This window comes from Archocentrus centrarchus, chromosome 2, assembly GCF_007364275.1.
Source record: "Archocentrus centrarchus isolate MPI-CPG fArcCen1 chromosome 2, fArcCen1, whole genome shotgun sequence".
Classification (NCBI taxonomy): domain Eukaryota; kingdom Metazoa; phylum Chordata; class Actinopteri; order Cichliformes; family Cichlidae; genus Archocentrus; species Archocentrus centrarchus.
The window spans coordinates 10,513,944-10,541,235 of NC_044347.1; the positions used below are offsets into that span (position 1 = coordinate 10,513,944).

Here is a 27,292-nt window from a genome sequence, read left to right on the forward strand (position 1 = left end):
AAAACGTAAAGCAAACAGCAGAAGCTAAAACTATTTTACGACTTTATCATTTAATATGTCAGCCACACAAAAGAAAACTTGCAGAAACATGCAGATGCATGAAAATGCTGAAAAGGAAGCTGCAAAGAAGGAGTTGGAGGAGCTCCAGAGACAACACGAGGAGGAGAGAAGAAGATTCGAGGAGGTAAAGAGAGAAACTGTGTTAGTCCTGAAGATACTGAAAGAAGAGAAGAAAAACCTACAGAAGGCAAAGAACTCAGTTGAAACGTTAGAGCTTCAAGAAGAAATTGCAGAGCTGAAAGTAAAAAGGGCAAACATAGAACTGATGGAAGGCAAGAAAAAACTGCAAGAGAAGAGAGAAGAAATAGAAAAGGCCAACAAGGAACTGAAGGACACAAGTAAGGAAGCTGAGAACGTAATGAAGAGACTGCGGGAGGCTCAGAAGGCTCTGGATAAGGAGAAGAAAAAGCTGCAAGAGACAAAAAATAAATCTGAAAATGCAAAGAAAGAGTTCCAGGAGGTCCAAGCAGCATTAGAGGAGGAGAAAAGGGCAATAATAGAAATGAGGATGGAATCTGAAAAATCACCAAAGGAATTGTTGGAGGTTCAGACATCCCTGAAAGAGGAGAAAAAAGCTCTGGAAGAAGCAAAGATGGAAACTGAAAGCTTAAAAAAGGAAGCTGACAGTTCAAAGAGGGAATTGTTGGAGGTCCAAAGAGAAATGGAAGAGGAGAAGAAGGCAATGCTGGAGGCCAAGAAAGCAACTGAAGTTGCTAAAATTCAGTGTGAAAATGTTACAGTGGAAGCCGAGATGGCAACACTGAAACTTGAAACTATAAAGATGGAATTGTTGGAGCTCCAAAGAGAAATGGAAGAGGAGAAGAAGGCAATGCTTGAGGCCAAGAAAGCAACTGAAGTTGCTAAAATTCAATGTGAAAATGTTACAGTGGAAGCCGAGATGGCAACACTGAAACTTGAAAATATAAAGCTGGAATCGTTGGAGGTCCAGAAGTCCTTGAAAGAGGAGAAAAGAGCTCTGCAAGAATCAGAGATGGAAACTGAAAGCGTAAGAAAGGAAGCTGACAGTTCAAAGAAGGAATTGTTGGAGGTCCAAAGAGAAATGGAAGAGGAGAAGAAGGCAATACTGGAGGCCAAGAAAGCAACTGAAGTTGCTAAAATTCAATGCGAAAATGTTACAGTGGAAGCCGAGATGGCAACACTGAAACTTGAAAATGCAAAGCTGGAATTGTTGGAGGTCCAAAGAGCGCTGGAGGAGGCAAGAAGCCAAGAAGCAGAAGGGCCTGATGCTGTGGTGACAGAGTGTGAAGATGCGCACAAACAGGAGGAAGTAAAAAAGGTGCTGAAAAAGAAGAAAAAATCAAAGATGAGCCGCATTTTCAGCTGGTTCAGCTGCATCAAAGGGGCTCAGGAGGAGGATGACTAACTTCACTCCTGGCATTAGTTTCCTCTTTCTCCCTCCCCTCTCTACTTTTTCTTCATCTTCTTCACCCAACAACTTCCAATCCATTTCCTCTGTCTCCCTCATCCTCATCCACCCTTTTCTCTCCTCCCTCCTCCTCTTTCACCCTTACTCCTCTCCCCGTTGCTTGTGTTGGAATTTTGCTGTTTTATCAATAAAACCAAAAAAAAAAAAAAATTAATGTGAATGTGTCAGTGTGATAGAAAATTCAGATCAGCAAACTTAGACTGACAATCAGTCTCTCGTTCAGATTTTATGCTCACAGAGAAAAAAGGTATCAAACAATTTCATCAGGATTTCATCATTTATTAAGAGCAAAGGTGCAATTTTAATTTTAAATGGAACTTGATGTAGTTATTCAGTTATTTCACAATTCATATGTCATCACATAAAGCACACCTGTGCATTCATTGAATATTGTCAGTACAGCAACACAATTCACACACTAGTCAAGAGGAAGTAAGAGTCACAGTATCGTCCTAGTTTATGTCAGTTTGTGATTTCAAAGGCAGTTCTAGTGCAAATGAAAAGAGAAGCAGCACACCAAAACATTTAGCAATAAAATACATGTGGCAATGCAGGGAAGTTATAATTCAGCATGCAGCTCCTCATCCTCCCTGTCTTTGTCAGTCGTGGTTTTCATCATCAAATTCACCACAACTGTGTCCACTGGAAGCAGGGCACAAGGGGCTGCTTTAACAGCCAGTGATTGGCTATTGGCTTCATTTAAAACCTCTGAAAGGATGCTTTTGAAACCAGACACAGTACTGAGAACATGCAGAGCAGGTCTGTCTGTATAGATATTATTATTATTTTATATATACAAACATTGTGGCACCACAAACGCTTAAATACATTTCCATTACCACACTCCCAATGTCCAGCTCTCTTGTACAAGCACGCGTGTGTGTGATTGTGTTCTTGGTGTGTTTCCATTCAGTACGGCTTGTACGTTGGTGCCAAGTTAAAATGAATATATCACAATAACTTATTGTCATTACATAGTGTGAGAGGTGTAAAGCAAAGCCACATGAGATCATTTGTTTTTCTTTAATAAAAATGCCCAACAAAACCAGTAGAACACAATGGAATCTGTTTCTATCTGAGGAAATCTGTGGCATAGTGACATATAGTAAAATATGTCAGTATCTTACCAGCGGCTGACAGCTGGAAATCTTGCAAAAGTGAAATGAAAGTAGTTGATTGCCATGCTAGTGTTTAGGAATATTCTAGGAATATTTTAGAAATTCCTGTTGTGCTCTTAAAAAAACAAACTCTACTTCAATAACCTTTATTTAATTCCAGACCATTTTTCAAAACCTGCGTTTTAAAGAGTTTTACAGCACAAAATAAAGAAGCCTCCAAGTCATAAAATGCAGTGATGGAAAAGAGCACTTTATTTCTAAAGCACTTTTAAAAGCAATAACAGGGCTGACCAAAGTGCTGCACAACAACACCAAACATGAAGGACAAACACAGGCCTGAGGATAAAACACAAACTCAAAGTGTGTCTTCACTCCCCCAGCTTATCACACCTCATCAAACTGTGATTTGCAGTGAAGGTTCCACAAAGTGGTGTCAGTGGAGAGTGGGCAGGCAGGTGACTTCTCCAGGTGAGTGATGGTGAAAGAGAGCCAGCTTTGGTTGGCAGATAAGTCCTTCCTTTAGGGGAACAATGAGGGAATCTTTCCACTTGCAAGGTACAATTATTGCATCAACTAACATTAACACTGACACAGACACATTGCTGAGAGTGCCAATCACACAATCAGTGGTTCAATGAATTCTGCTTTCAGAGACATTTGCCAACTGTGGCCACAAGATGGCAGTGATGTAAAGGATGGAAAGAAACAGGCATGAGAGAAGCTTTATGACAGAAGTCTGTTTGAGATAAAAGGACAGAGATTCCTTTATTTTGCTATGTTTTAATGAATGCTTGTTTTTTAGATTTCACTACAAAAGCACTGCTTGCCTTGCTTCCTGTGAAGCACTGGGTGACTTTGTACATGCAGCTTTCATGTCTATGTGAACAGGAATGTTCAGGCTTTTTACCCATTATTTTACACAGTGCTTCAAAATGTTATGGTTCCTGGATTTAGTCATGTTTCTCAGTTTGGGGATTTTGGGATTACATTTTTGGCTCCTGTTATTCTCATGGTGAGCTTCAGTCTTGTGATCTTTGGTCATTACTGGTTTCACTGAGCATCAAAATGAGGCTGAGGGCAAAAGTGAGTCAGTCTGCTCAGACCCCCATGTTAAACTGCTAAAGAAAACAGCATAAACAAGCACTGTGAAAGCCTTCATAGAACCATTTGGATAATGCTAATGTTCATAGTTATGAGAGTGCATACCTTTTTCAAAACAACAACCACGTGTTTCTAACCAAACATAGATTTTAACTTCTTGTGTCTGCACCACTGAAAACAGAGAACAAATACACTGAAGCCACAGTAATATTAAACATACCGCAGTGCTAGTAATGAAAGACAACATTGTGGGTCAACTCTAGTCAATTACAACAACTGTGATCCTAATTTAAGGACCAAGGTACCACCTAGAAAAACCATGAAAGATCTCAGTCCTCATTAAGATCATGGTAACTGGTGGTGACATAAATTCAATATGTCAATATTCAATATGGGTATGGCCGAGTGGTACGTGGCCATACCCATCGTAGTCTTCAGCTGCCTTACATCGTTAGGTGGAGCTGTTGGCTTCCTGCTTCCCGAGACCAAAAGAAGAGAGCTTCCTGAGACAGCCGAAGAGGCTGAGAGCAACGGGTATCTGTGTTCCACCTTCACGGCATCTCTAACATTCCAGTTTGTATATATATATATATATATATATATATATATATATATATATATATATTTATGTATGTATGTATATTTGTGTGTGTGTGTGTGTGTGTGTGTGTGTGTGTGTGTGTGTGTGTGTGTGTGTGTGTGCTTGTCATAGTACCGGTAAGAATTTAAAACTACTTTCACCCCTGATGTTACTCCCTTTATTTTCGCTCCTCTTCAGTAGCACTAGCTAGATTCTGAAGTATTGTGACCACAAATTATGGACATCTGCCTTTGGTCCGGCCCCCTGTAATCCCTGATTATAGCGCTATAAATGATACATAAATTATACGTTTTCTTCTGTTTTCATCTCTTTGTATGCGATAAGCCCTGGGGATGGAGGACATGCCAGTAGGATTGTCTCTTAATGTGTTTTTATTCCTCCATTTAGGCTCAGATCATTTGATGCTTGATGGTGCAGTGACAGGAAATACAAAAAAATAAAATAAAAAAAAAACTTCCCTCAGATGTGTTAAACATAAAGTACCGAGCCTGTTTTGAAAATGTAAGAAGTAGAAAGTACTGATACTTGTGTAAAAATGTAGGGAGTAAAAGTAAAAAGTTGTCAGAAAATAAATATTCAAGTACAGATCCCTGAAAGTACAATAATAAAGCATTTCTATTTTCTACAACAGCAACAACTGCAGATGGGGAAATACTAAGAAAGAGGAAGTTCCTCGGGGTGCAGAGGCAGGATTTCCAAATATAGCCCGTTACTTTAGTCACTAAGCAATGTAAAAATCCAGAAGAGAAACCTCAGGAATCATGCTTTTAAAAAGAAGCAGTGGTGTTGATCCTTTCTTTGCGGAGGTCCTGTTTACATCTCATCAGGATAAGAGGTCCATTTTAAGTCATCGCGCTTTATTTGTTCATTATTACACAGGTTTTTTTTCTCCAGTGAAACTCAAGTTTAACCTTGTCATTCAGCCTCGGCACAGTGGTTTTAACACTCTTGCTTCACAGGAAGAAGGTCCTGGGTTCGAATCCACCACCTCCTTTCTGTGTGGAGTTTGCATGTTTTCCTCGTTTGCGTGGGTCCTCTCCGGGTACTCTGCTTTCCTCCCACAGTCCAAAGACATGCAGTTAGGGGGTTAATACTGCAGTTAACTGGTGATTCTAAATTGTGTGAGTTGTTGTCTGGCTCTCTGTGTTAGACTGACTAGTGATGGGTCGGTCGCGAACGATCCGGCTCTAAGAGCCGGCTCTTTGAAGTGAACGACGGGAGCCGGCTCCCGATAGTGAGCCGTTTCTTTTTTCTTTTTGTTCGTTCGTTTCTTTTTTTTTGTTTTTTTTTTTGTGGAAGCCGCACATGATTGGTTAAGATGAATGGTAGCATATGATCGTCTACACTGAGCGGGAGGAGGAGGGTCCATGGACACTGTGCAGTGAGTAAACAAACACCAGAGAGGGAGGGGCTCCTGCAAAATGCGCTCGGAGACATGAAGGAATTTGCGCGTTACATAGAGGCTACACTCGGGAACGGTGAGGAAAATAAGTGACGGAAAGCGTAGCAAAGACTGGACACATTTTAACCTTATATCTCCAAACATGTGAGAAACAGCTTACTTCAAAAGTGCCGGCATTTGCGGACTTACGGTCACAAATACCATAATACCACTACATGACTGTGAAGTGCAATTTCTGAGCTTTCATAAACCCTTTGAATTTTTTCAATAGCACGAATGGTCGTGGAGTTACGGTGAAAAGCCAGCTGATCAAGTTTCTTTGACCAGCTGACTCTGCAGTGAGACACTACATCTTAATCAGCTGTTCGCGCCTTGTAAGGTCAGGAAACCCGCGATTCAGCAGCGATCGCCTGGCGTTAAAGGATTATTCTGATAGAGTGTAGACTGCAAATTTAAAATTTAATATTGAGCAGGCTGCAGAAACAACCTACATAGGTATACTGTATACGAATTGTTCATCCCTCAGTGTAATTAGAAGAACAAAACAGGGCAGGTCATCAGGCAGGAGAAACAGGATCAACTCTTCAAAGGCCCTTTGTGTTTCTGATTTCCAATGTTTTGCTTTATAATTTGTATTTGGAGCACTCTATTATATGTTGAGTATATAAAGAAATGTTTGATATAGGCCTAATGTATGTTTTTACATTAGCAATTCATTTTACACTTTTTTTTTTTTTCAATTAAAATCTAAGGAGCCATTTGGGAGCCGAAAGATCCGGCTCTTCTTTGGGAGCCGAGCCTAAAGAGCCGGCTCTCTGAAAAGAGCCTGAATTCCCATCTCTAAGACTGACAACCTGTCCAGGGTGTATCCTGCCTCCCGCCTGATGGCAGCTGGGATAGGCTCACCCTCAGCCTATGGAGTGTTTCTCTGCCCTGAGCTGTGTCTTCAGGCTGTCGTCCTCCTCTGACGCCATTCTGTTTCTATAAATGCAGCTTCATAGAAACACAGTGGCGCATTCTAAGCTTGCACCAAATGTTCTGACTGGATTTTTAACATCTGCGATTACTTGTTGTGGCTTTTTAACGCTTCTGAATCAGGCTGGAGAGGCTTGCTAACTACCTGCAAGAAAAAACTCAGGGAGTCTTAGCTTTATTTAATTTAGCTTCAACTTTATTATCGTTGTACACAAGTATACAACGAAAAGTACGTGTTATCTTGTCAGACCTGTGCGTCACAGTGGGATTTGTAACCAGGTGTGGACTGATTCTGTTTCTCTTTCGGTGATTGATTTTCCCAGAGAAGGCGAAGGCTTCACAATGGAAAGCTACTGTGGTATCATGTTTTCTCTCTTTAAAAATGGGTAACGGCAGAACGGATGCAGCGCCGCATTTCCTGGTCCCATTACCGAGAGGCAGCTAAACTGCTTTGAAATATTACAAAGTACAAGAACTGTTGGGGAAAGGTATTAAAAATATCAGCAGTATAATCAGCCTGTCCCTAATGTTAATCTGAGTTACTTTTTTTACAGCGTAATTCTTTTATAAGACAATCATTTGCTTTGTATAAATGTTATTTTAGTAACAACCGTAAAATCTTTGGCATATACCAAGTTAATTATTAATGAGCTTGTCTTCACTGTGGTGCACCGCAGGGAAGGCAAGGCACGCCTCAAGATACGGTATCATTGAGTTCAACATTAATAACACATTATCTTCTTTTAGACCACAGTGAAGACACGCTCTCCAGGCTTAATTGCATATTTGACTTTAATTCGTTTTGGGGAGTTTTAATACTTCTAATATGGATGGAAACAATCCTTTTTTTAGGTGTGTGTGTGTGTGTGTGTGTGTGTGTGTGTGTGTGTGTGTGTGGATCCAGAGTATCAAGCATAACATTATGACCACTGACAAGTGATGTGATTAACACATCTCTTCATTGTGGCACCTGTTAGTGGGTGGGATATATTAGTGAGCAAGTGAACATGTTGATGTGCTTGAAGCAGGAAAAACTGATAAAGCCATATGACTCAGAAACTGTGATTCTCATAAGTGTGGGACCTGTAGAACCTGACCTCTCCTTCAAGATCAATAGAGTGATCTGAATGTCAAAGTGATAATAATGCTATATAGAGCAATTTAAATCTATGCCTCTTATTGCTATTGTTTGTGTTGACCTCATATAGGCATATAGAGAGTGATACATGGAGATTCTAAAAATAAGCTCAAGTTATTCATGTCCAGTTACAAATCAGTACCTATTATCCATCAAATACTCCTGCACAGATTTCTTAAAGTGCGTTTAAAAAGATCAAAGAAAACCAAATGAATACATACAAAATACAAATAATAATAATATTCCCTTAAATGTAAATACTGCCCAGAAAGTGAGCTGCCTTGGTGGAGGTTTGTGCTCTGAGTGCTTCTTACTACTGAATTTTACCTCCTAGGTTTAACCATCTGCCCTTTAATCCTCCAATTTGTTGTCTTTCACTACCATTATTATTAAAATTATTGGTTCAAGTTGAGGAACAAGGCCACAGGTGGTGGCCAGACACTAAAATCCTTTGGTTATCAATCATGATCATTGCCAATGATGGCTGATAGATCTACTTCCTGTTGCTGTTTCCACTCTGCTGTGTTGCTTCTTTTCCCACAAATTCATTGTTTTTATTTATTTGTTTTGGCATCTTGGTCTGCTTTCAGTCAGATTTTCATCTAATAGCAGAATAAACTCATCTTCTGTTTCTCCTCTACAGAGAAAAATGAAAATATTGACGAGTTGATATGGATGAGAATTTAAAAGGTATTTGCTTCTTCTAATGAAATATGAATAAAATTTGGAAGCTCTGACTGCACTTTGAAAGAAATTTGCTGAATTTAATAATATTCTTAATTTGTTCTAGAAAAACATCCTTAGCTGTAATTCTAGCCCACTTCCTCTGTGTGTCTGCAAAGATATGAGCTCCACTATGGATCTTGTTGAAGAGCCAAATGAGGGAATCCTGTCCTCTAAAAATGCTCCTCTGGGGGAAGTTTGTGGGCCTACTGAAGCTCAGAGGTAAGTCACTTGTGTTACTGGCCCCTACACTCTCACCAGCCATTTCATTAGGTACACTAATTCGACTGCTTGTTAACAGAAATGTCCAATCAGCCAATCACATATCAGCAATTCAATGCATTTGGGCATTGTTGAGGATTATTTTATGTCCAAGGATTCAGCTCTCTCTTATCCTTTATGTTATGCTTAACCCTTTGACCCCTGCACACAGGGGAGATGCAGGCATGGCCGACCTCCCTGACAGAGGGAGTCCTGCTTTCTGTCTTGGTGCCTCCGTTGCCAACACAGATGAGACTTGTTTGCGCAAACTGCTGCAAATATCTTGTTGAACTGTGGATGACTGGACTGTTGCAAGATAAGATCCGTCTCTTTTGACTCTTTGAGTTCCTCACTGCACCGCTGCGTGCTCTGTACTGACCGAATTCCTTCTTGCAAGAATACTTTTTCAAAAGACAGCTCCAGCAGGAGACTTTTTATTAAATGCACTAAAATTTCCACAACAGGCACGTAGACATGGTCACGATGACCTGCTGGAGTCCAAACAGATCAGCAGAATGGAGAAGAATTGGGATTTAAGTGACTCTGAGCATGGTTGATGGTCTGGGTATTTCAGAAACTGCATCTCTGAACACACAACGTGTTGAACCTTGAAGCAGATGTGCTACAGCAGCAGAAGACCACACCGGGCGTCACTCCTGTCAGCTGAACAGGAAACTGAGGCGACAGTTCACACAGGCTCACAAAAGCTGGGAAAAAAAAAAACGTATTGTTGCTGTTGATATGATGGACCTTTTCTGGAATTTATCTGCAGCCATTTCTGTGATGGCTTTTAGATTTTCACAGAGCAATCAACTTGTATTTAAAAAATGATTGTGTCTTCATTGATCTCCTACCAGAGTGAAAAAATTAAAGAGACCCAGAAAGGTTAATATGGTCTAAAGACAATACGACCTACAGGATGTAGAATTGTTCCCTCCCTTTGCAGTTGTATATTTAATCTGAAAAAGAATCTTAGATATCTCCAGACTTTACTACATGACTACTGACACTAAACACTCTTGTCCTGAAGCCAAGAGCAGCAGCAGATGAGGCCACCTGCACCCAGCTGTGTTTCAATGAAGAGCAACCACTCAAAGGAGTCACCTCTTGCTTTTAACAGACCACAGTCTTCTGAAATGGAGTAAGTTCACTACAGTATCGACTACATTTGCATTAATAAAACTGTTTTTAGCAGGAATAATCACTCTTTGGTCCGGTGTTTGTCTGTCAGGTCTGAGGAGCGGCGACCTGACTGTCCTACACCCAGCTGTGTTTCTTTGAAGAGTGACCAATCAAAGGAGTCACCTCTGGCTTTTAACAGACAGCAGTCTTCTGGCACAGAGTGAGTTAGCATGCTGCTACATAACGTCTTTTTTTTTTTTTTTTACATTCAGTTAAGTCAATTAAAAGAGAACTTTGAAATAGTAATGGTTTCATGGTGCAGTCTTTATTCTCTCTTCTTCTTATCAGGGCTGTTCCATTTCCTCCAATTGTGTAATTGTGATACAGGTGTATTTTAAAACACTGCGTATGCACTGAAAGTTCTGGAAGAGTGAGACCCCGTGGGGGTTAATGTGGTGTAAAGCACTTGATAACTTTGCTCAATAAGAAAAGCACTAAATTAATGTTGTCCATGTTTGCTCAGAAGATAATCCCTGTGACCAATGCAATTTATTCACTGCTTTCCTTTGTTTGTAAATTTGTCATAGTTTTCCAATTTTGTGCATTAATATTGATTTTTTTTCTTAAAAAAAAAGGAAATATTGAAATACAGCAGAAAATGAAGAAAAGGAGGACCATATGCTTTTCCTAGAGCTTCTTGTTTTTCCCTCTACTGTCTGAAAACAGTCCAAAGTTCAGAGATATTCACTTTCAAAACAGGAAACAAATAAAGCAGCATGTTCTGAGATCTGGCAGCTGACACACGATTTTTCTAAAAATGTATTTTGGCTGAGAAACTTCCAGCAATGTACTAAACAGACTGATTTTCTCCTTGGAACTGTGTGAATTCAATGGAAATTGATGTAAGTTTGGGCAGTATCTATTCTATTCTATTTTAATTTTATTTATTTATTATTTACATATGTATATATGTACTTTGGCTTCACAGTGTTATGGTTTATACATTCTCCTAACAGAAGAAAAGAGCCGTGGTTCAGTTCCAGGAAGAGACACAAATTCCTGGGGGAGCTGCTTCAGGAAACGCATCCAGCATTAATCTGCCAGATCAAATTCGGGGAGGTGCCTGTTGTAGCAAAAATAGCTCACTGTCCAGCCTCTCTGCAACCCTGAAAAGGATAAGCAGAAGAAAATAGATGGATTGATTCTTACAGCATTATTGCTATGGCTGCCAAAAAATAAACAAATAAAAAAATAAAGCTGTCACTGAGCTGTCATTCAGAAATGACTGAAATACAAACATCTTTGTTTGTAGGACCAATTTTGTGTCCGAATATTTAATGAAACTCTAAAATGGCAGTGGACCAAGTACTGAGCCCCGTGGGACACCACAATTTAATCTTAAGTAATAATCTGCTCTCCATGTGCCTCTGAGGGTTTCCTCCAGATACTCCAGTTTCCTCTCACAATCCAAAGACATGAGTTCAGAAAATGAATGCACGATGCTGAATGGTAAACAATATGTTGTTTTGTCATGGAAATGTAAAGCCAATGTGCCTGAATCTGCAGGGGTTTCCATAACCAATTAGTACTAATGGAACTTCTATAAATGAAGGTAAAGTAATAATAGTAATTAAAAAATACTTTAAAACTTATTTAGACAGTTTTCTACCTATTTCTACACTTTGAGTTGTTGGATTAATTTTGCCTCTCTTTAAATTGTTCAAACAATCTGAGAATGAGGTGCAAGTTAAACTGTAATGAGGGAACCATGTCAACAATGATCTTGAAGTGGCAACATGCCAGAAAGTTTGGAAACTGTTTTTCTGTGTCGTCAAGAGCATTTTTCACAGTCTGGGTGTTTTCTCCACAGACTACATCAGGAGATTCCAGAGGTTTATGGTGGTGCATCTGATATAGAGCATCAAATAGACATGCAGTCCATATTTAAGGTAGATTTATCTCAATGTGCACCTAACACCGTTACAACAGTTTTTACCTTGTTTTTGGGGTCTTTTTGTTTCTTTTTTTTTCCTTCTTCTTTTTTTTTTTACCTCCAAGTGTACATTGAAACTTTTCATATCAATTTCCAGCTGCTTGAGGAGAGCATTTTCACTTTTGTGAAAGACGAGCTGAAGAGGATGCAAAGGCTTTTAAAATCAGAGTGTTCAGATGAAGAAATTGACACTGACCTGGATGAGACCATGAGGAGCAGCAAAGAGGCATTTCTGAAAATTGCACTGAACTTCCTGAGGAAAATAAAGCAAGAGGACTTGGCTAACTCTCTGCAGAGCAGTAAGAATATTTTTACAGCTCCAGTTTAATGGAAAGAAGTATGTACTGTAGGGAAGGGGGACAATGAGCAAAAGATTTGCAGTAAAAAGATTCTAGAAATGACCTCAAGGTGTCTTTGAGCAGTTGATTTGAGTATAACGTGATACATGGGTTTATAAAAAAGGAGAATGGCTGTACTTGATGCCCCATCCTCATAAGTCATCATCAGTCTATGGTAACACTGGGAGTGCATTATCCATAGATTATATAACAGATGTAGTGACCTTCATGGTAACCACTGAAGTCTAGTAGTGAAGCCTCAAGCTCAGTGTTTTCACTGTGGCCACCTTGGTGTTATGAAACCACATGTGACAAGGGAGGCAGTGATACCAGCAGCCATAATCCTGTGGGTTGTTGTTTAAAATTAACCATCTTGAAAATATAGTTTTGACAAAAGCAGATCGTCTCTTTGAATTGTTTTTAATTGACTAAGATCTCAGTCACGCAGGTTGTCTTTGACCATCTGGCAACCACGGGTCACCAGGTTAAAATGCATATTCCCCAACTGATTGGCCAGTTGTTGCTGGCCATTGATTGGTGAAATCAGCTACAAAGAGGATGCTGCACCAAAAACTTGCTTGTGAGCACTTTGGTCACTAACACACGCCTGTAGCTGGCAAGGAAGATGCTGGTTTGCTAACCAACCACTGAGCAGTAGTAAAACCTGGAAAAAATACAATGCAAAGTAGAAACATAGACTGTTCCACTTCAAAGTAAAAGTTGTGCCTTACTGCTGAAACCAGCACGTTTCAAAAGGCACATCTTTTACTGTTTTCAGTTTGTGCTGCATTTCTCACAGTTTCACTACTGCGTAGCAAGTAGCAATCTGCATCTTCCATACAACCTATGGGCGACCACAGCAATCTGCTAACGACCAAAGCAATCACAAGGTTTTTGTTGCATTACTCATTACTGTATAGCTCTTTGCAACCAACTTCACTCAGCAACAGCAAGCAACCTAACATAATGCTTTGCCAACTGGTGGAGGAATACATATTATTCCCCAGCAACCAGTGGTTACCAGGGGTCACTAACTTGTCTCTAGGCCTGTGTGATTGGGGCTTGACAATCAACTTCAAATCAACTTCTAACAACCACTCGCAACCTGTCAGATAATACTAATTTGTCCCTAGTGACAGGTGGTTGCCAGGCAGATATCAGGTGGTCTCTAGGCCTGTGTGACTGGGATCTAAATTGTTTAGCATCTAAAGGGCTGCGTTCTCTGTTAGAGCACATATGCATCTGAAGACAGATAACCAGTGTAAAAGTTATAGGGGTCCAGGTACTTGCATGGCCAATGTTTTTTTTTAGCAGTTAATTACCACTTTGGCGAAGCTAAATTTCACCTATCTTCTATAGTGCAGGCTCTGCATTGGCTTTACTTTTCAGACATGGAAGCTACATCAATCTTTTGTAAATGAGTTTATGGTTTTACCTTTCAAAGTCATTAATGATATCAATTTTGACATTATGTTTATGTTGTTTTTTGTGTACTTATGCAGAATCACCTGTGATGTGTCAGCATAAACTTAAGTCCAGTTTAAAAAGGAAGTTCCAGTGTTTGTTTGAGGGGGCTGCAAAAACACGAAGCCCAACCTTTCTGAATGAGATCTACACAGAGCTCTACATCACTGAAGGAGGGACTGGAGAGGTCAGCAATGAACACGAGGTCAGACGGATCGAAACCACTGCGAGAAAACCAGTCAGACCAGAAAGAACAATCAAATGTGAGGACATTTTTAAAGCTTCACCTGGAAGAGATGAACCAATCAGAACAGTGCTGACAAAGGGAGTGGCTGGCATTGGGAAAACAGTCTTAACACAGAAGTTCACTCTGGACTGGGCTGAAGACAAAGCCAACCAGGACATCCAGTTCATGTTTCCATTCACTTTCAGAGAGCTGAATCTGCTGAAGGCCTCAAAGTTCAGCTTGGTGAAACTCATTCATCAATTCTTTCCTGAAACCAAAGAAGCAAGAATCTGCTGGTTTGAAGACTTCCAGGTTGTGTTCATCTTTGATGGTCTGGATGAGTGTCGACTTCCTCTGGACTTCCACAACACTGAGATCCTGACTGATGTTACAGAGTCCACCTCAGTGGATGTGCTGCTGACAAACCTCATCAGGGGGAACCTGCTTCCATCCACTCGCCTCTGGATAACCACACGACCTGCAGCAGCCAATCAGATCCCTCCTCAGTGTGTTGACATGGTGACAGAGGTCAGAGGATTCACTGACCCACAAAAGGAGGAGTACTTCAGGAAGAGATTTGGAGAAGAGCAAGAAGCCAGCAGGATCATCTCCCACATCAAGACTTCACGAAGCCTCCACATCATGTGCCACATCCCAGTCTTCTGCTGGATCACTGCTACAGTTCTGGAGGATGTGCTGAAAACCAGAGCAGGAGGTGAGCTGCCCAAGACCCTCACTGAGATGTACATCCACTTCCTGGTGGTTCAAGCCAAACTGTGGAGTGTCAAGTATGACATTGGAGCTGAGACAGATCCACACTGGAATCCAGGGAGCAGGGAGATGGTTTTGTCTTTGGGAAAATTGGCCTTTGAGCAGCTGCAGAAAGGCAACCTGATATTCTATGAATCAGACCTGACAGAGTGTGGCATCGACGTCAGAGTGGCCTCAGTGTACTCAGGGGTGTTCACACAGATCTTTAAAGAGGAGAGAGGGCTGCACCAGGAGGTGGTGTTCTGCTTCGTCCATCTGAGCGTTCAGGAGTTTCTGGCTGCTCTTTATGTCTTTCTGACTTTGACAAACTCTGGTGTGAACCTGCTTCAGCCTAAAACCCGATGGTTGAATTTATTCAGGGACAAATCTAAGCTATCATACCTTTTCCAGAGTGCTGTGGAAATGGCTGTACAGAGTCCAAATGGGCACCTGGACTTGTTTCTCCGCTTCCTCCTGGGCCTTTCCCTGCCAACGAACTTGACACTGCTTGGTGGGCTGATGACTCACACAGGGAATATCTTGCATGCCAATCAGGAAACAATTGAGTATATAAAGACCGTGGTCAAGAGGAATCTGACTGCAGAGAGAAGCATCAACCTGTTTCACTGTCTGAATGAGCTGAATGACCGTTCACTGATAGAGGAGATCCAGCAGTACCTGAACTCAGGAAGCCTTTCCACAGATAAACTGTCTCCTGCTCAGTGGTCAGCTCTGGTCTTCATCTTATTGTCATCAGAAGAAGATCTGGATGTGTTTAACCTGAAGAAATACTCTGCTTCTGATGAAGGTCTTCTGAGGCTGCTGCCAGTGGTCAAAGCCTCCAATAAGTCTCTGTAAGTTTAGACATGTGCAAAAATGTATTTTAGCACTGATATCACATAGTTATTGATACAAACTGTTCTCTTTTGTATGAATAATGAACTTAGGTTGAGTGGCTGTAATCTGACAGAGAGAAGCTGCGAAGGTTTGGCCTCAGTTCTCAGCTCTCAGTCTTCCAGTCTGAGAGACGTTAATCTGATGAACAACAACCTGCAGGACTCAGGACTGAAGGTTCTGTCTCCTGGACTGAAGGATCCACAGTGCAGACTGGAAAAGCTGAGGTTTGATCATCACTTATAACCAGATATCTGAAGAGCAATAATATCCTGATAGTACCAATGTTCACACTTGGTTCTGTTGAAACATGAAAATTGAACAGAAATATTAAATGTCTAAAATACAACATGTTTCTATTGATCTTGTTAACAGTTTGAACCAAAACAGTCTCACAGAGAAATGCTGTCAAGAGCTATCGTCAGTTCTCAGCACCTCTCATCTGAGAGAGCTGGACTTGAGTTACAACGATCTGCAGGACTCGGGACTGAAGCAGCTCTCTTCTGGACTGAAAAGTCCAAACTGTAGACTGGAAACACTCAGGTCAGGATATTGCTTTTTACACAGTAATTATGAATTAGTGTTGTGATATTTAAAATAATTCTGTAAGTACTGTTTCCTGAAATTTGTCTTCAGCCTGATTGGCTGTAATCTTTCAGAGAAAAGTTGTGATACGCTCTCTTCAATTCTCAACTGTTATACTCTGAGTGAGCTCAACCTGAGTGTCAACAACCTGAAGGATTCAGGAGTGACGATATTCTCTGAACAGAGAAATCAACATTGCAGACTGGAAACTCTCAGGTTGGATCAGATTATGACTTTTTTATGTAATATTGTTCAGTTTTGGTTTTCTCATCCCAAAGTCAGTAGTTTTTTGTTTTTTTTTTAATGGATTTGTGGTTACATTTTTGTTCAACAGAAATATATAGCCCAGTGGTGAATTATGAAGCTTTCAGGTGTCCCACAGAATGTGTTTGCTAGCAACTAGCTGAGATTTTTAAAAGTTTTCAGGGATATTCACCATGATTACTCCAAGCTCAGGAGCACAGTGGTGGAAGTCACACAACTCGATGTAGTTGTAGCCTAAAAAATATTACATGATTGCTTGCAATTTGCACTTCAGAAACCATAATCCATCCATCCATTTTCGTCTGCTTATCCTTTTCTGGGTTGTGCTTGCTTTATTCATTTCTTTGCATTTGATCAGGTTGAGTCGAACTGGGCTCACAGAGAAATGCTGTCAAGAGCTGTCATCAGCTTTACGCACAGAGTCTTCTAGCCTGAGAGTGCTGGACCTGAGTGACAATGACCTGCAGAACTCAGGAGTAAAATTTCTCTGTGAGGGACTCGCAAGTCCACACTGTCAACTCCAAACTCTAAGGTGAGGTCAGGTTAAGAGGTTTTTGGCTAACATGGTTCTGTTGCTGGGGTACTACATGCTTTCATAGATAGTATTTTTAATTACAAACACTTTGTCCTTTGGTGAAATATTTCCTATACAAGATAAGTTGGCTAAAATAGCGTAGTATAAAGAAGGCAGCTAGCCTGGTACAGATGTCATTTGTGTTCTAAGTTTAAATATGTGAAATTTTTTTGTAAAGGTACTTTCTGTCAAAACCCTCCGCAAAATTTAATGAAAACATTCACCACAAGGTCGCACCATTGTACCAGAAGGTTTTTGTGTAATTGGTCACCCTAACCAGCATTAAATTCTCTCTTCTAGCTTCCAAAATAAGTTGGTAAAGAATGCTGGTAACATAATTCTCTATAAATTGAGGTTGAGGTCACACAAGCTTGATTAACACTGACTCTCTGCAACATCTTGTGGTTCAAAATCCTATTATATGAAAGAAAACCCAGCACCATTTTAAAAGCTTTTAAACGATTTTCGAACAAGGTCTCTACAAAAAGGACCTTTTTGAAAACCGTATCTTTACTAAAGTAATACATATTAAAACAGATTGTGTCCCTTTTGTTAGGTTGAATCAAACCAACCTCACAGAGGAATGCTGCACTGAAATCTCAACAGTTCTCAGCTCCCAGTCCTCCAGTCTGAGAGATCTAGACCTCAGTAACAACGATCTGCAGGATTCAGGAGTGACACTTTTATCTGCAGGGCTGCATAGTCCATACTGCATCCTGGAAACTCTCAGGTCAGGATTCAATTTGTAGACTGTAAAACTGCAATTTTTGGCATGCTAAAAACTGCTGTGGCTCCAAGGAAGCTGCTCTTTTGCTCTTTCTTGCCACTTGTATTTCAATCACAAATGTATTTTCTCTATATGGTCAGTTTGGGTTATTTGTTCATTTTAATTTTAGCAAATTACTGTTCATTTTTTTTAGGTTCACATAAGTTCTGTGCCGGTGCACCTAAATGAAAAACCTGTATCAGTGTAACTGATGTAAAAAGTTACTCTTATATCATGGTAAACTCTGATTTACTCATACAATAATCACTGAAATTACACTGTTTTAATTTAAGTTTTAATTTCTGTGACCATGGTTTATAACTGACTAACACTATAATTAATACTACATATTTAAATGTTGTATACATTATTATATCAGTAATATAATGTGGACAATGTTTTTTATTCAAAATGCACATTAAGTTCACAGAATCAAATCTTTCAGGCTGAGTGGCTGCAACTTATCAGAAAGGGCTTGTGAAGTTCTGAGGTCTGCTACTCTGAGAGAGTTGGACCTGAGTAAGAACAACCTGCAGGATTCAGGGGTCAAACGTTTGTCTGGGCTGACGAGCCCACACTGCAGACTGGACACTCTTAGGTGAGGTCATATTTTTACACTAATTTACAAAACAACTCTTTTTTTTTTATTTTCATTTGACTCTTGTTTGTTATTGTAACATAATTTTATTAATTAAAATTATGTTTTTTTGTTTGAAATTTGCTTGAGATTTATATACACACATATATATGTGTGTGTGTGTATGTGTATATATGTATGTATTTTTTATTACCCAATCTGTTCTAATAATTAAAGCCAATTGTAGGTGAAACACAGAAATTACATATATAAATATTTTTAATGTTTCAGGTTGAATCACACAAGTCTCTCAGAAAAATGTGGTGAAGGTGTCTCATTGATCCTCAGCTCTGAGTCTTCTAGCCTGAGACACCTGGATTTGAGTAACAATGACCTGAAAGATTCAGGAGTAAAGCTGCTCTCTGCTGGACTGAAGAGCCCACACTGTAAACTAGAAAAGTTCAGGTATGCATCTCATGAAATATGTTGCAGACTAGACAGGCAAGCAACTGTGACAAGGTTCACCTCACTTTGCTGTTTCACACGAGAAATAAACTGTAACAGATGGGCACACATTCATACTGTTACGTGCAAAGTTTCATTCCATGTCCACAAAACAAAGGTAATAAACTAAGATGCACGGTAACCCTTAAAAGTCAATGTAGAAATGTAGCCACAGTTATGAAGGTGCAAACATATCTGTCTTAGCACAGTGTAAAAGGCAGGAGAGAGATTGATATGAATGTTGATATCATTAGTTTTAATCAAGCACATTAGTTTTGCCCAGTCCTTACCATGTCAGTTTTGTTCTCGTTTAGATTGTCGGGCTGTTCGATCACAGCAGATGGCTGTACTTCTCTGGCCTCAGCTCTGAGGTCCAACCCCTCCTATCTGAAAGAACTGGACCTCAGTTACAACCATCCAGGAGAGTCAGGAGTGAAGCTACTGTCTGCAGGACTGAAGGATCCACACTGGACACTGGAAGCTCTCAGGTATGATGTACAGAGAAGTTTTACACTGCAGGAAAACTAAGGGACTCCACTCTGGTCTGACTTTGTTTTTCTCTTCCAGTGAGGACCATGGTGGTCTTCAGAGGCTGAAATCTGGTCTGAGGAAGTGTAAGTAACCTGGTATTTAATGGAGCTGTAACATGGAATTTCTGGTTTAAATGAAAACCTTCAGACCTGCAGCTACATTTCTCACCTTTTCCTCTCCATCAGATGCATGTGAACTAACACTGGACCCAAACACAGCCCACAAAAACGTTGTCCTGTCTGACAACAACAGAAAGGTCAGGCTGTCACCAGAGAAGCAGCCGTATCCTGAACACCCGGACAGATTCGACTGGTGCTACCAGCTGCTGTGCACAACCAGCGTGATGAGTCGGTGTTACTGGGAGGTGGAGTGGAAAGGAGGGGTCGATATTGGAGTGACTTACGGAAGCGTCAGAAGGAGGGGGGCTCTAGATGGCAGCAGGCTTGGATGGAATGAGAAGTCGTGGAGTTTGGAGTTCACTGATACATGCATCTATGCCTGGCACAATAACATTAGAACAGCTCTTCTTGCTCCTCCGTCCTCTGCCTCTCACAGAGTAGGAGTGTATCTGGACTGGACTGCCGGCACTCTGGCTTTCTACACAGTGTTGCCAGACTCACTAATTCACCTGTACACCTTCTGTGGTGCTTTCACTGAACCCCTTTACCCTGGGTTTGGATTCTTATCAATAGACTCTTCTGTATTACTGTTAGAAACGTAACCCCTCGCAAAAGCTTAATTTCATTTGATAAAATAAATTAAACCTATATCTGAATAATGATTGTATTTTATTGTAGATAAAGAAATTCAGTAAAATATTTATAGATGTTAAAAAGGACGTGGAAAGCCAGGCTGTGATAAAGAAAATGCACCTTTTTCTCTAAAAATGTGTAGTTTTAGTATTTTAATATCAAACTGACAAAAGTTGCTTCTTTTTTTTACTAATTATTGCTAATTTAAATAAATATTTCAATATTTATTATATCTTTGCAAGAAGTTTGGGTTTTTTGGGGTTAAGAGATGGGTCTATCTATACTGCTTGATTTTGAGTTCACCCCCCAAAAAAATCACTTTTACCATAATTAGAAGCAAAATTACTAGGAATCGATGCAGTGCTGTGAATATAAGAAATACAAGAAATACTGCAACACTCTGGTCAATATTCCACATTTATTAATAAACAATTACTGTAAAACCCGACAGTCTGTAGACTAACTGCAGGGTGATTAAAAAGTCGATACTGTATGTGATGATTATAGTAAACACTAAAATGTGTAAAAATATGCAATACTGAAACACAAAGATAAGAATTCATTGATCCCTGAGAAGAAATTTTAAGGGTAAGAAAATCATAAAAGAGCAGTTTGAAGTAGATAAATTAAAAATAAGTAGAATTCTGTTAAAAAAATATGATTTATAGATTATATATTTATGCAAATATTTGTGATAAAGTATCCATCAGTGCAACTCTAGGGTCACTAAACTTAGTGACTGCACAGACTAGGAAAATGAATCAGAAATCAAACTGTTATTCAGTGTAACAGGTAATGTTAAAACAAACTGTGCAAACATCTGTGTAAACAGGATGATGTTTAAAAAAAATTTTAATTGGCACTTATTTTGGCCTCTGAGGAGGAAGCTGCCAGCCTCCCGCGGGCTCCGCCCACCAGTTTGTAGTTCAGCTTGATGACGAGCGAGCAGAACTCGCTCATGCCAACGAAGTCGCAGCACATGACGTTGACTCCCTTGGGTCCCGGCAGCTGCTCGCCCGCCCAGCGGAGAAGCAGCGACAGAGAGCTCAGCGTCAACTTCCTCATGTTCTGGAATGGGTGCAGGAAGACGTAGGGAATGTCCTCCGTCAGGTTCAGACCAGTGACGTAAAAACCAGCTGGAAAATAAAACAGTCAGTAAAGCCGGCCTTCAAAGAAATGAAAGAGTGTTGGAGAGGAACAAAAGCAGTCCTGTCTGCAGACGCAGTTCACAGGTGAGCTGAGTTTTTCTGCTTTGTCACTTTCAGATTTATGCCACTAATTTTGATGCAAGACTTTTTAAATGAGCAAAATATGAATATTAAAACTTGTGTATTTAAAGCAATTGTTTAACCATTTTTATTTACTTTTTGCATAAACCCTCTGAAAATGTAATAAAAGCAAATCCACCCAGCGTTAGCTTCTTTTACTCGGATTTAAAATGTTTTGTATTCCAAACTCAAAAACTGACTTCTAAATAATCAGACTTTTTTTTTTTTATACTCTTTGCAAACAAAGGTTTCCACAATTTTTTTTTTTTTTAAACAAAATCCTTTTAAGTACATTTTGTAGCCAGTACTAGTGCGCTAAAGTTTTAAATGCAGGTCTATAATTTACCTCACTGCAGTGTTTTTCCCCCACAACCTCATACCTGGTCTCCCTTGGTGCTGCCGCTCCTCCAGGTAGGCGATCACTTTCTTAGGGTCTGGGCTGTCGGCGTACCTGAACACACAGGTGAGGTTCAGTCATTTTAGTGTTGGTGACATGAGCAACTGTGCAGACAGAGGACCTGAAAGCTAACACTAATGAGGAAGTGCCTTAAATCTGCATTTTTATTTTTTTATTTATTTTTATAGAAGTCTATGTGATCTAAACCCTCAGCAAACACTTTCCCATTGACTTTATGGTCTCAAGTCTTAGTGATTACAGCATGTTTATTTTTTTAAAATTATGGACCCATTTAGAGTAAAATAGATGATGAAGCAGAGAGCGCTTTAAGGTTGGGCTACTTTATCATTTGTGTCGCTACCGTAGGAAAGAAGACCACAGAAGATTGGTGGATGTACTGATGGAGAGGAGAGAGGGGATGAGATGGAAGCAGATGATCTGCTGTGGCAACCCCTAAAGCGACCAGCCAGAAGAAGAAGAAGAATACCAAGAAGGAGAAGACAGAAGAAAAGTAGGTGTGTGTGTGGTCTAAGGCTTGTAAATGGGAGTCAACACCGATGTCCATCTTTTAAATACAGCCTATGTTTACACATTTAATGTGATGGGAAATCCAGCACATAAATAACCCACAAGTGCATATAATGCACGTTGTTGTGATGAAATCTCCACATGTTAAAGTTGTTGCAGAGAAAACACAAATCGGTGTTGCTGCTCTTGCTGTGACTTAAACTCACTGCATCGTCATCTATTATTAACACTTTAATATGACAGCACAGAAAGATGGTCCACACTAAACACTAATACTGCCCACAGTCAGATTTCGGTGACGAACACATGCTCAACTCTGAAGTTACTACAGGCTGTAAATAAAGGATGGACACAGCCACCTCAATGTTTTGCTTTGACTTGTGGATTTTTGCTCTCACCGTCTTGGCTTTTTGAAACTAGACGTGAAAAAGTGGATCAAACTGGGAAAACGAGGACACTGAGCGCTCATATGGTAGGGACTTGTTGATAAAAGGCAGGCTGGTCCTAAAGCATGGCCTGATTTACCCCCATTTTAACTCTAGAGGGGACCATTTAATACAAATGAGCATCACGTTGTATTAAATATGATATGAAACCAATAATTGAGTCATTGTGAAAGTGGATCAAGTGAGCATTAGGGTCATTTTTCCATAAACTTCTATACAATCTAACCAGAGAAGTCGCCCCCTGCTGGTCATTAGAAACATGGCACATTTAAAGCACTTCTGCACTGACTTCACTGTCTTTTATGTCCAGTCTGGATTTTACCAGTAAGGGATCCGACTCCACAGCTTAGGATGGGGCATCTCCTGGTTGTCATAGAAAACAATGACCTGCTGACCTTTAGACCAACAGGACCGCACAGTGGGAGTTTCCTGCACACACGCACAATAACCAGTGAACAACAGGATATAGAGTGTCGGTTTATTAGGTACGCTGTGCTGAAACTATGCAGGCCAAGTGCTGATGTAATCATATGATTATTTCTGGAGCGTGAAGTTTGTGGTGTGCTGTACTAACATACACCTCTACCTACCTGTGGGAGGCACAGCTTCCCACTGAAGAGCAGGAGGATGAACTTCATCAGATTGGCATGGTCTTCATCACTCAGAGACTCAAAGTGTGAGCAGGAAACAATTACAATCTCTTTGGGATGAGCGTCCAGCCAGCCGGCCAGTTCATACAGAGCCTCCTGCATGCAGGCAAACATTAAAATCTGCTGTAAATCAGGGTGCACAGAGGCCATGAATCTGGGTTCAGTGCAGTTTACCGACCTTGACGGTCATCACCGTGTAGATGCCATGAGCGAAGAACAATTTGCTGCCCCCTGTTGGCTTCCTGGCAATCCGCAGGTCCAAAAAACGAATACCGAGATCACACTGATAAATGAGGACTGATTGCTGTAAGCCGAGAAAGAGGATAAATACGGAGACTCTTATTTAAAGATGAACGCACACAAGTCAGAAACTGAAAACATTTAAATCATTTTCAGCCAAAAATGCGGGTTTGGGTTCATCTGTAGGGGACGTGCATACCTGTGTGGTGGCCCAGCGGTAAACACAGCGTCGAGTACAGCAGGGAAGCAGCCAGTCAGTCAGTCTGAGTAGGCAGGACTGCGACCTGAGCACAGGAGAGGAGACATCCAGGCAGAAGGACATGCTGTCGTGGCTCCCTGTGGTGCGACAGGAGCCTGTCAGGAGCATCTGAACCCTTTTATATCATTTAATTGGTGATTATTTTTCTACAATAAACATTTAATCAATATGTGGGTGTTTTCTATTCTTTTCTGGGATATGGAAGTTGTCCTGAACTGGTTGAACTGGGTGATCCTTTTACCGGGTAAGGCCAGGTTCCACAGCGGGACGTCCAGCAGCTCCTCCGGTAAACGAGACATCCAGTCCGGGTTTCCTTCGAACTGCGCCCGCTCTGTGTCCTCCATGATTTCTCCTATTTGTATTGTTACTACCTTCTCATACCGAAGCTGTTTTAACAGTGTCTCGTGCTTGTTTACAAAAGCTTCCGGGTGTAGTCGTCATTCTAACATTTCCTCCAGTGATTTTCAAAATAAAACCAGAAAAGCAAAAGTGAGCGGAGTTTTCTTCCAAAACAAAAGCAGAAAACTCAGTAGACAAAAACAAGGCACTGAAAGTAAAAAAAAAAAAAGTTTGACATTGTTGAGAAAATGAAAAGTTTAAAAGATAACCTGCTTATTCCGCAGGGAAATAATAGGCAAATTTACATGGAAAAATGATAAATTTACAACAAAAAAGTTGTATATTTCACTGGAAAAACTGGAGCATTTATATATATATATATATATATATATATATATATAAGATAAGATAAGATAAGATAAGATAAAACTTTAATGATCCCACGATGGGGAAATTTGCGCATTACAGCAGCTCAGTACAGAGAAAGAATGAAAAGGATGAGTAAGAACAAATAACTAAACTAAAACTAAAATAGAATAGAATAAAATAAAATAAAATAGCAAAAAAACTATTCACATATACATAAGCACTAAATACATAAAATATATATATCAATGTCATATACACACATTTACATATACACACATATACACACACATCAAAACACTATATACAGATATCAAAAATATTATATACATTTGTAGCCGGTAAGGTACACAGCATACACAGTATGCATTATATGGGTGAGTGTAATAAATAAAATGTATCTGGACTGTATGGATAAGGTGATGGCAGAGGAGGTAAAGTGTCCAAGTGACTCAAGACATCATGATGCGTTATACAGTCTAACTGCTGTTGGGATGAATGACCTGTGAAAGCGCTCCTTCCTGCAGCGAGGATGTTTCAGCCTCTGACTGAAGGAGCTGCTCAGTTCACCCACGGTCTCATGCAGAGGGTGATGGGGGTTGTTCAGCTTGGCTAACATCCTCCTCTCACCCACCACCATCACAGACTCTAGAGGACATCCCAGCACAGAGCTAGACCTCCGCACCAGTTTGTCGATCCTGCTCCTGTCCCTTTTGGTGCATCCACCCCCCCAGCAGGCCACTGCATAGAAAAGGGCAGATGCTACCACTGTGTCATAAAAGGTCTTTAACAGAGTCCTGCAGACACCAAAGGACCTCAGTCTCCTCAGCAGGTGTAGTCGACTCTGGGCCTTCTTATACAGGACGTCTGTGTTTGTAGTCCAGTCCAGCTTGTTATTGAGATGAACACCCAGGTACTTGTAGGAGACCACTGTCTCGATGTCTTTTCCCTGGATGTTCACTGGTGCTGTAGGGGGTGGCTTCCTCCTGAAGTCTTTAACCATCTCCTTCGTCTTGCTGGCGTTGATTTGCAGTACGTTGTTCTCACACCAGCCGACAAAGTCACTGATGACCCCCCTGTATTCCTGGTCGTTCCCATCTGATACGCATCCGATGATGGCCGTATCATCTGAGAACTTCTGTAGGTGGCAATGGTCTGAATTGTACCTGAAATCTGAGGTGTACAGGCTGGCTCCGCTGTGGGTGAGGGTGAGGAGAGTGCAGGCAATGATGGCACTACACCAGGAGAGAGGGGGGTCAGCATACAGAAGGGGGCAGATGGGAGCTGAGGGGTGGGGGAGGTGGTCAACGACCCAGAGTCAAATCTATTGAAAAATAGATCGTAGCCCACCCCCGGTCAGCAGACACTGTGGCTCCTCCATTGTCCTCAAAGTGGCCACATATATATATATATATGTGTATATATATATATATATGTGTATATATATATATATATACACATATATATATATATATATATATATATATATATATATATATATATATATATATATATATATATATATATATATATATATATATATATATATATATATATATATATATACATATATATATATATATATATATACATATATATATATATATATATATATGTGGAGGTTGCATGCTGTCTTTGTGCCTGCATGGGTTCTCTCCGGCTTCCTCCCACACTCCAAAGACGGCATGCTAGGTTAACAGGTGGTTCTGTTGTGTGAGTGTGAATAAAATGAATAGATGGATGTTTTTAGGTATGAAGCTGTATTAAGGTTGTTGATCGTTTTAACCACTGGAGGGCAGTGATCAGCCAGTTTTGTTATTATTCTACCATAATTAATTATTTAAAAGCATTTGTGTTGATGTTAATAAGTGCCATCTTTATTAAAATGGCACCACTATCAAAAAATTAATTGCATGCAAAAAGGTATTAAAAAAAGACAGAGGAAAGAAAAACAAAGTGAAAACAGACAAGCCAGATTTAAAAATTAAAAACAATAATTTGTTGTAGTTAATGTAAACATGTAAAAGTATGAAGGTTGTGATGCTTACATGATGCACAAAACAGCTGTGGTGCTTAAGACTGTTTAATTTCACATATTTGTTATGAATACGTTTTTCAGGCCTGCTTGATATGCAATTTTTTTTCCCTACATGTAAAAAACAATGTAGAGTGGACCATGGGATGCTGTGGAAATGGGGTTAATTTAATAATTAATTGAATTGAATTGTGGGCAGCACTTAAACTGAAGTAGCTGTTTGTGACACAGAAATTAAAATAAAATCCTCAGTAATGCTAAAATTAAATAAAGTGACCTACAAAACAGAAATTTACCATCTAAAATCATCACAAAATCATTCACTGGTTGTCACAAGCACAAATAAGTTGATGTGATCGTAGTGATTTTATGTCAGTTCAGAGTAGACAGAAAAGCAGGGAGAGAATGATGGACTCAAACCCAGGCTCCTGCAGCCTGTCTGCTCAACAAGGTGAGCTAGAGTTGCACCCCATTCAACTTACTTCTCATTTAAAAAAGGACCCATGGGGGAGGGGGTAGTAGTAGCAGGGGCCCACCTCTTCATCATCTTTTCTCTTATTATATACCATTATATACTATATACTGATATACTGTTATA

At 40.1% G+C, this 27,292-nt stretch overlaps 2 protein-coding genes across 3 annotated transcripts; one reads left to right on the plus strand and one right to left on the minus strand.

The window, feature by feature from the left end:
- Positions 1-7,031: 7,031 nt before the first annotated feature.
- LOC115795184 (NACHT, LRR and PYD domains-containing protein 3-like) lies at positions 7,032-20,477 on the plus strand. The gene is given in 19 exon segments (XM_030750993.1): positions 7,032-7,062; positions 8,486-8,511; positions 8,514-8,532; positions 8,685-8,787; positions 9,857-9,967; positions 10,058-10,168; positions 11,819-11,897; positions 12,039-12,240; positions 13,782-15,573; positions 15,667-15,840; positions 15,989-16,156; positions 16,250-16,414; positions 16,821-16,994; positions 17,593-17,766; positions 18,248-18,400; positions 18,671-18,844; positions 19,198-19,371; positions 19,451-19,497; positions 19,600-20,477. Coding segments are annotated over 19 exon segments (4,398 nt in total). The 5' UTR covers positions 7,032-7,046; the 3' UTR covers positions 20,136-20,477.
- A 116-nt stretch (positions 20,478-20,593) lies between these two features.
- LOC115795197 (PI-PLC X domain-containing protein 1-like) lies at positions 20,594-24,387 on the minus strand. Of its 2 annotated transcripts, none has more exons than XM_030751013.1 (7): positions 24,196-24,387; positions 23,895-24,049; positions 23,634-23,759; positions 23,396-23,551; positions 23,128-23,234; positions 21,815-21,885; positions 20,594-21,302 (listed from the first exon to the last, which is right to left on the minus strand). In XM_030751013.1, exons 1-7 carry the CDS (start codon positions 24,296-24,298, stop codon positions 21,019-21,021), a joined length of 1,002 nt encoding a protein of 333 aa, XP_030606873.1. In that variant the 5' UTR covers positions 24,299-24,387; the 3' UTR covers positions 20,594-21,018. The 2 variants fall into 2 exon arrangements, with proteins under 2 accessions (XP_030606873.1, XP_030606882.1); XM_030751022.1 differs by having other exon boundaries at positions 20,603-21,302; positions 23,895-24,031.
- Between the last annotated feature and the right edge of the window lie 2,905 nt (positions 24,388-27,292).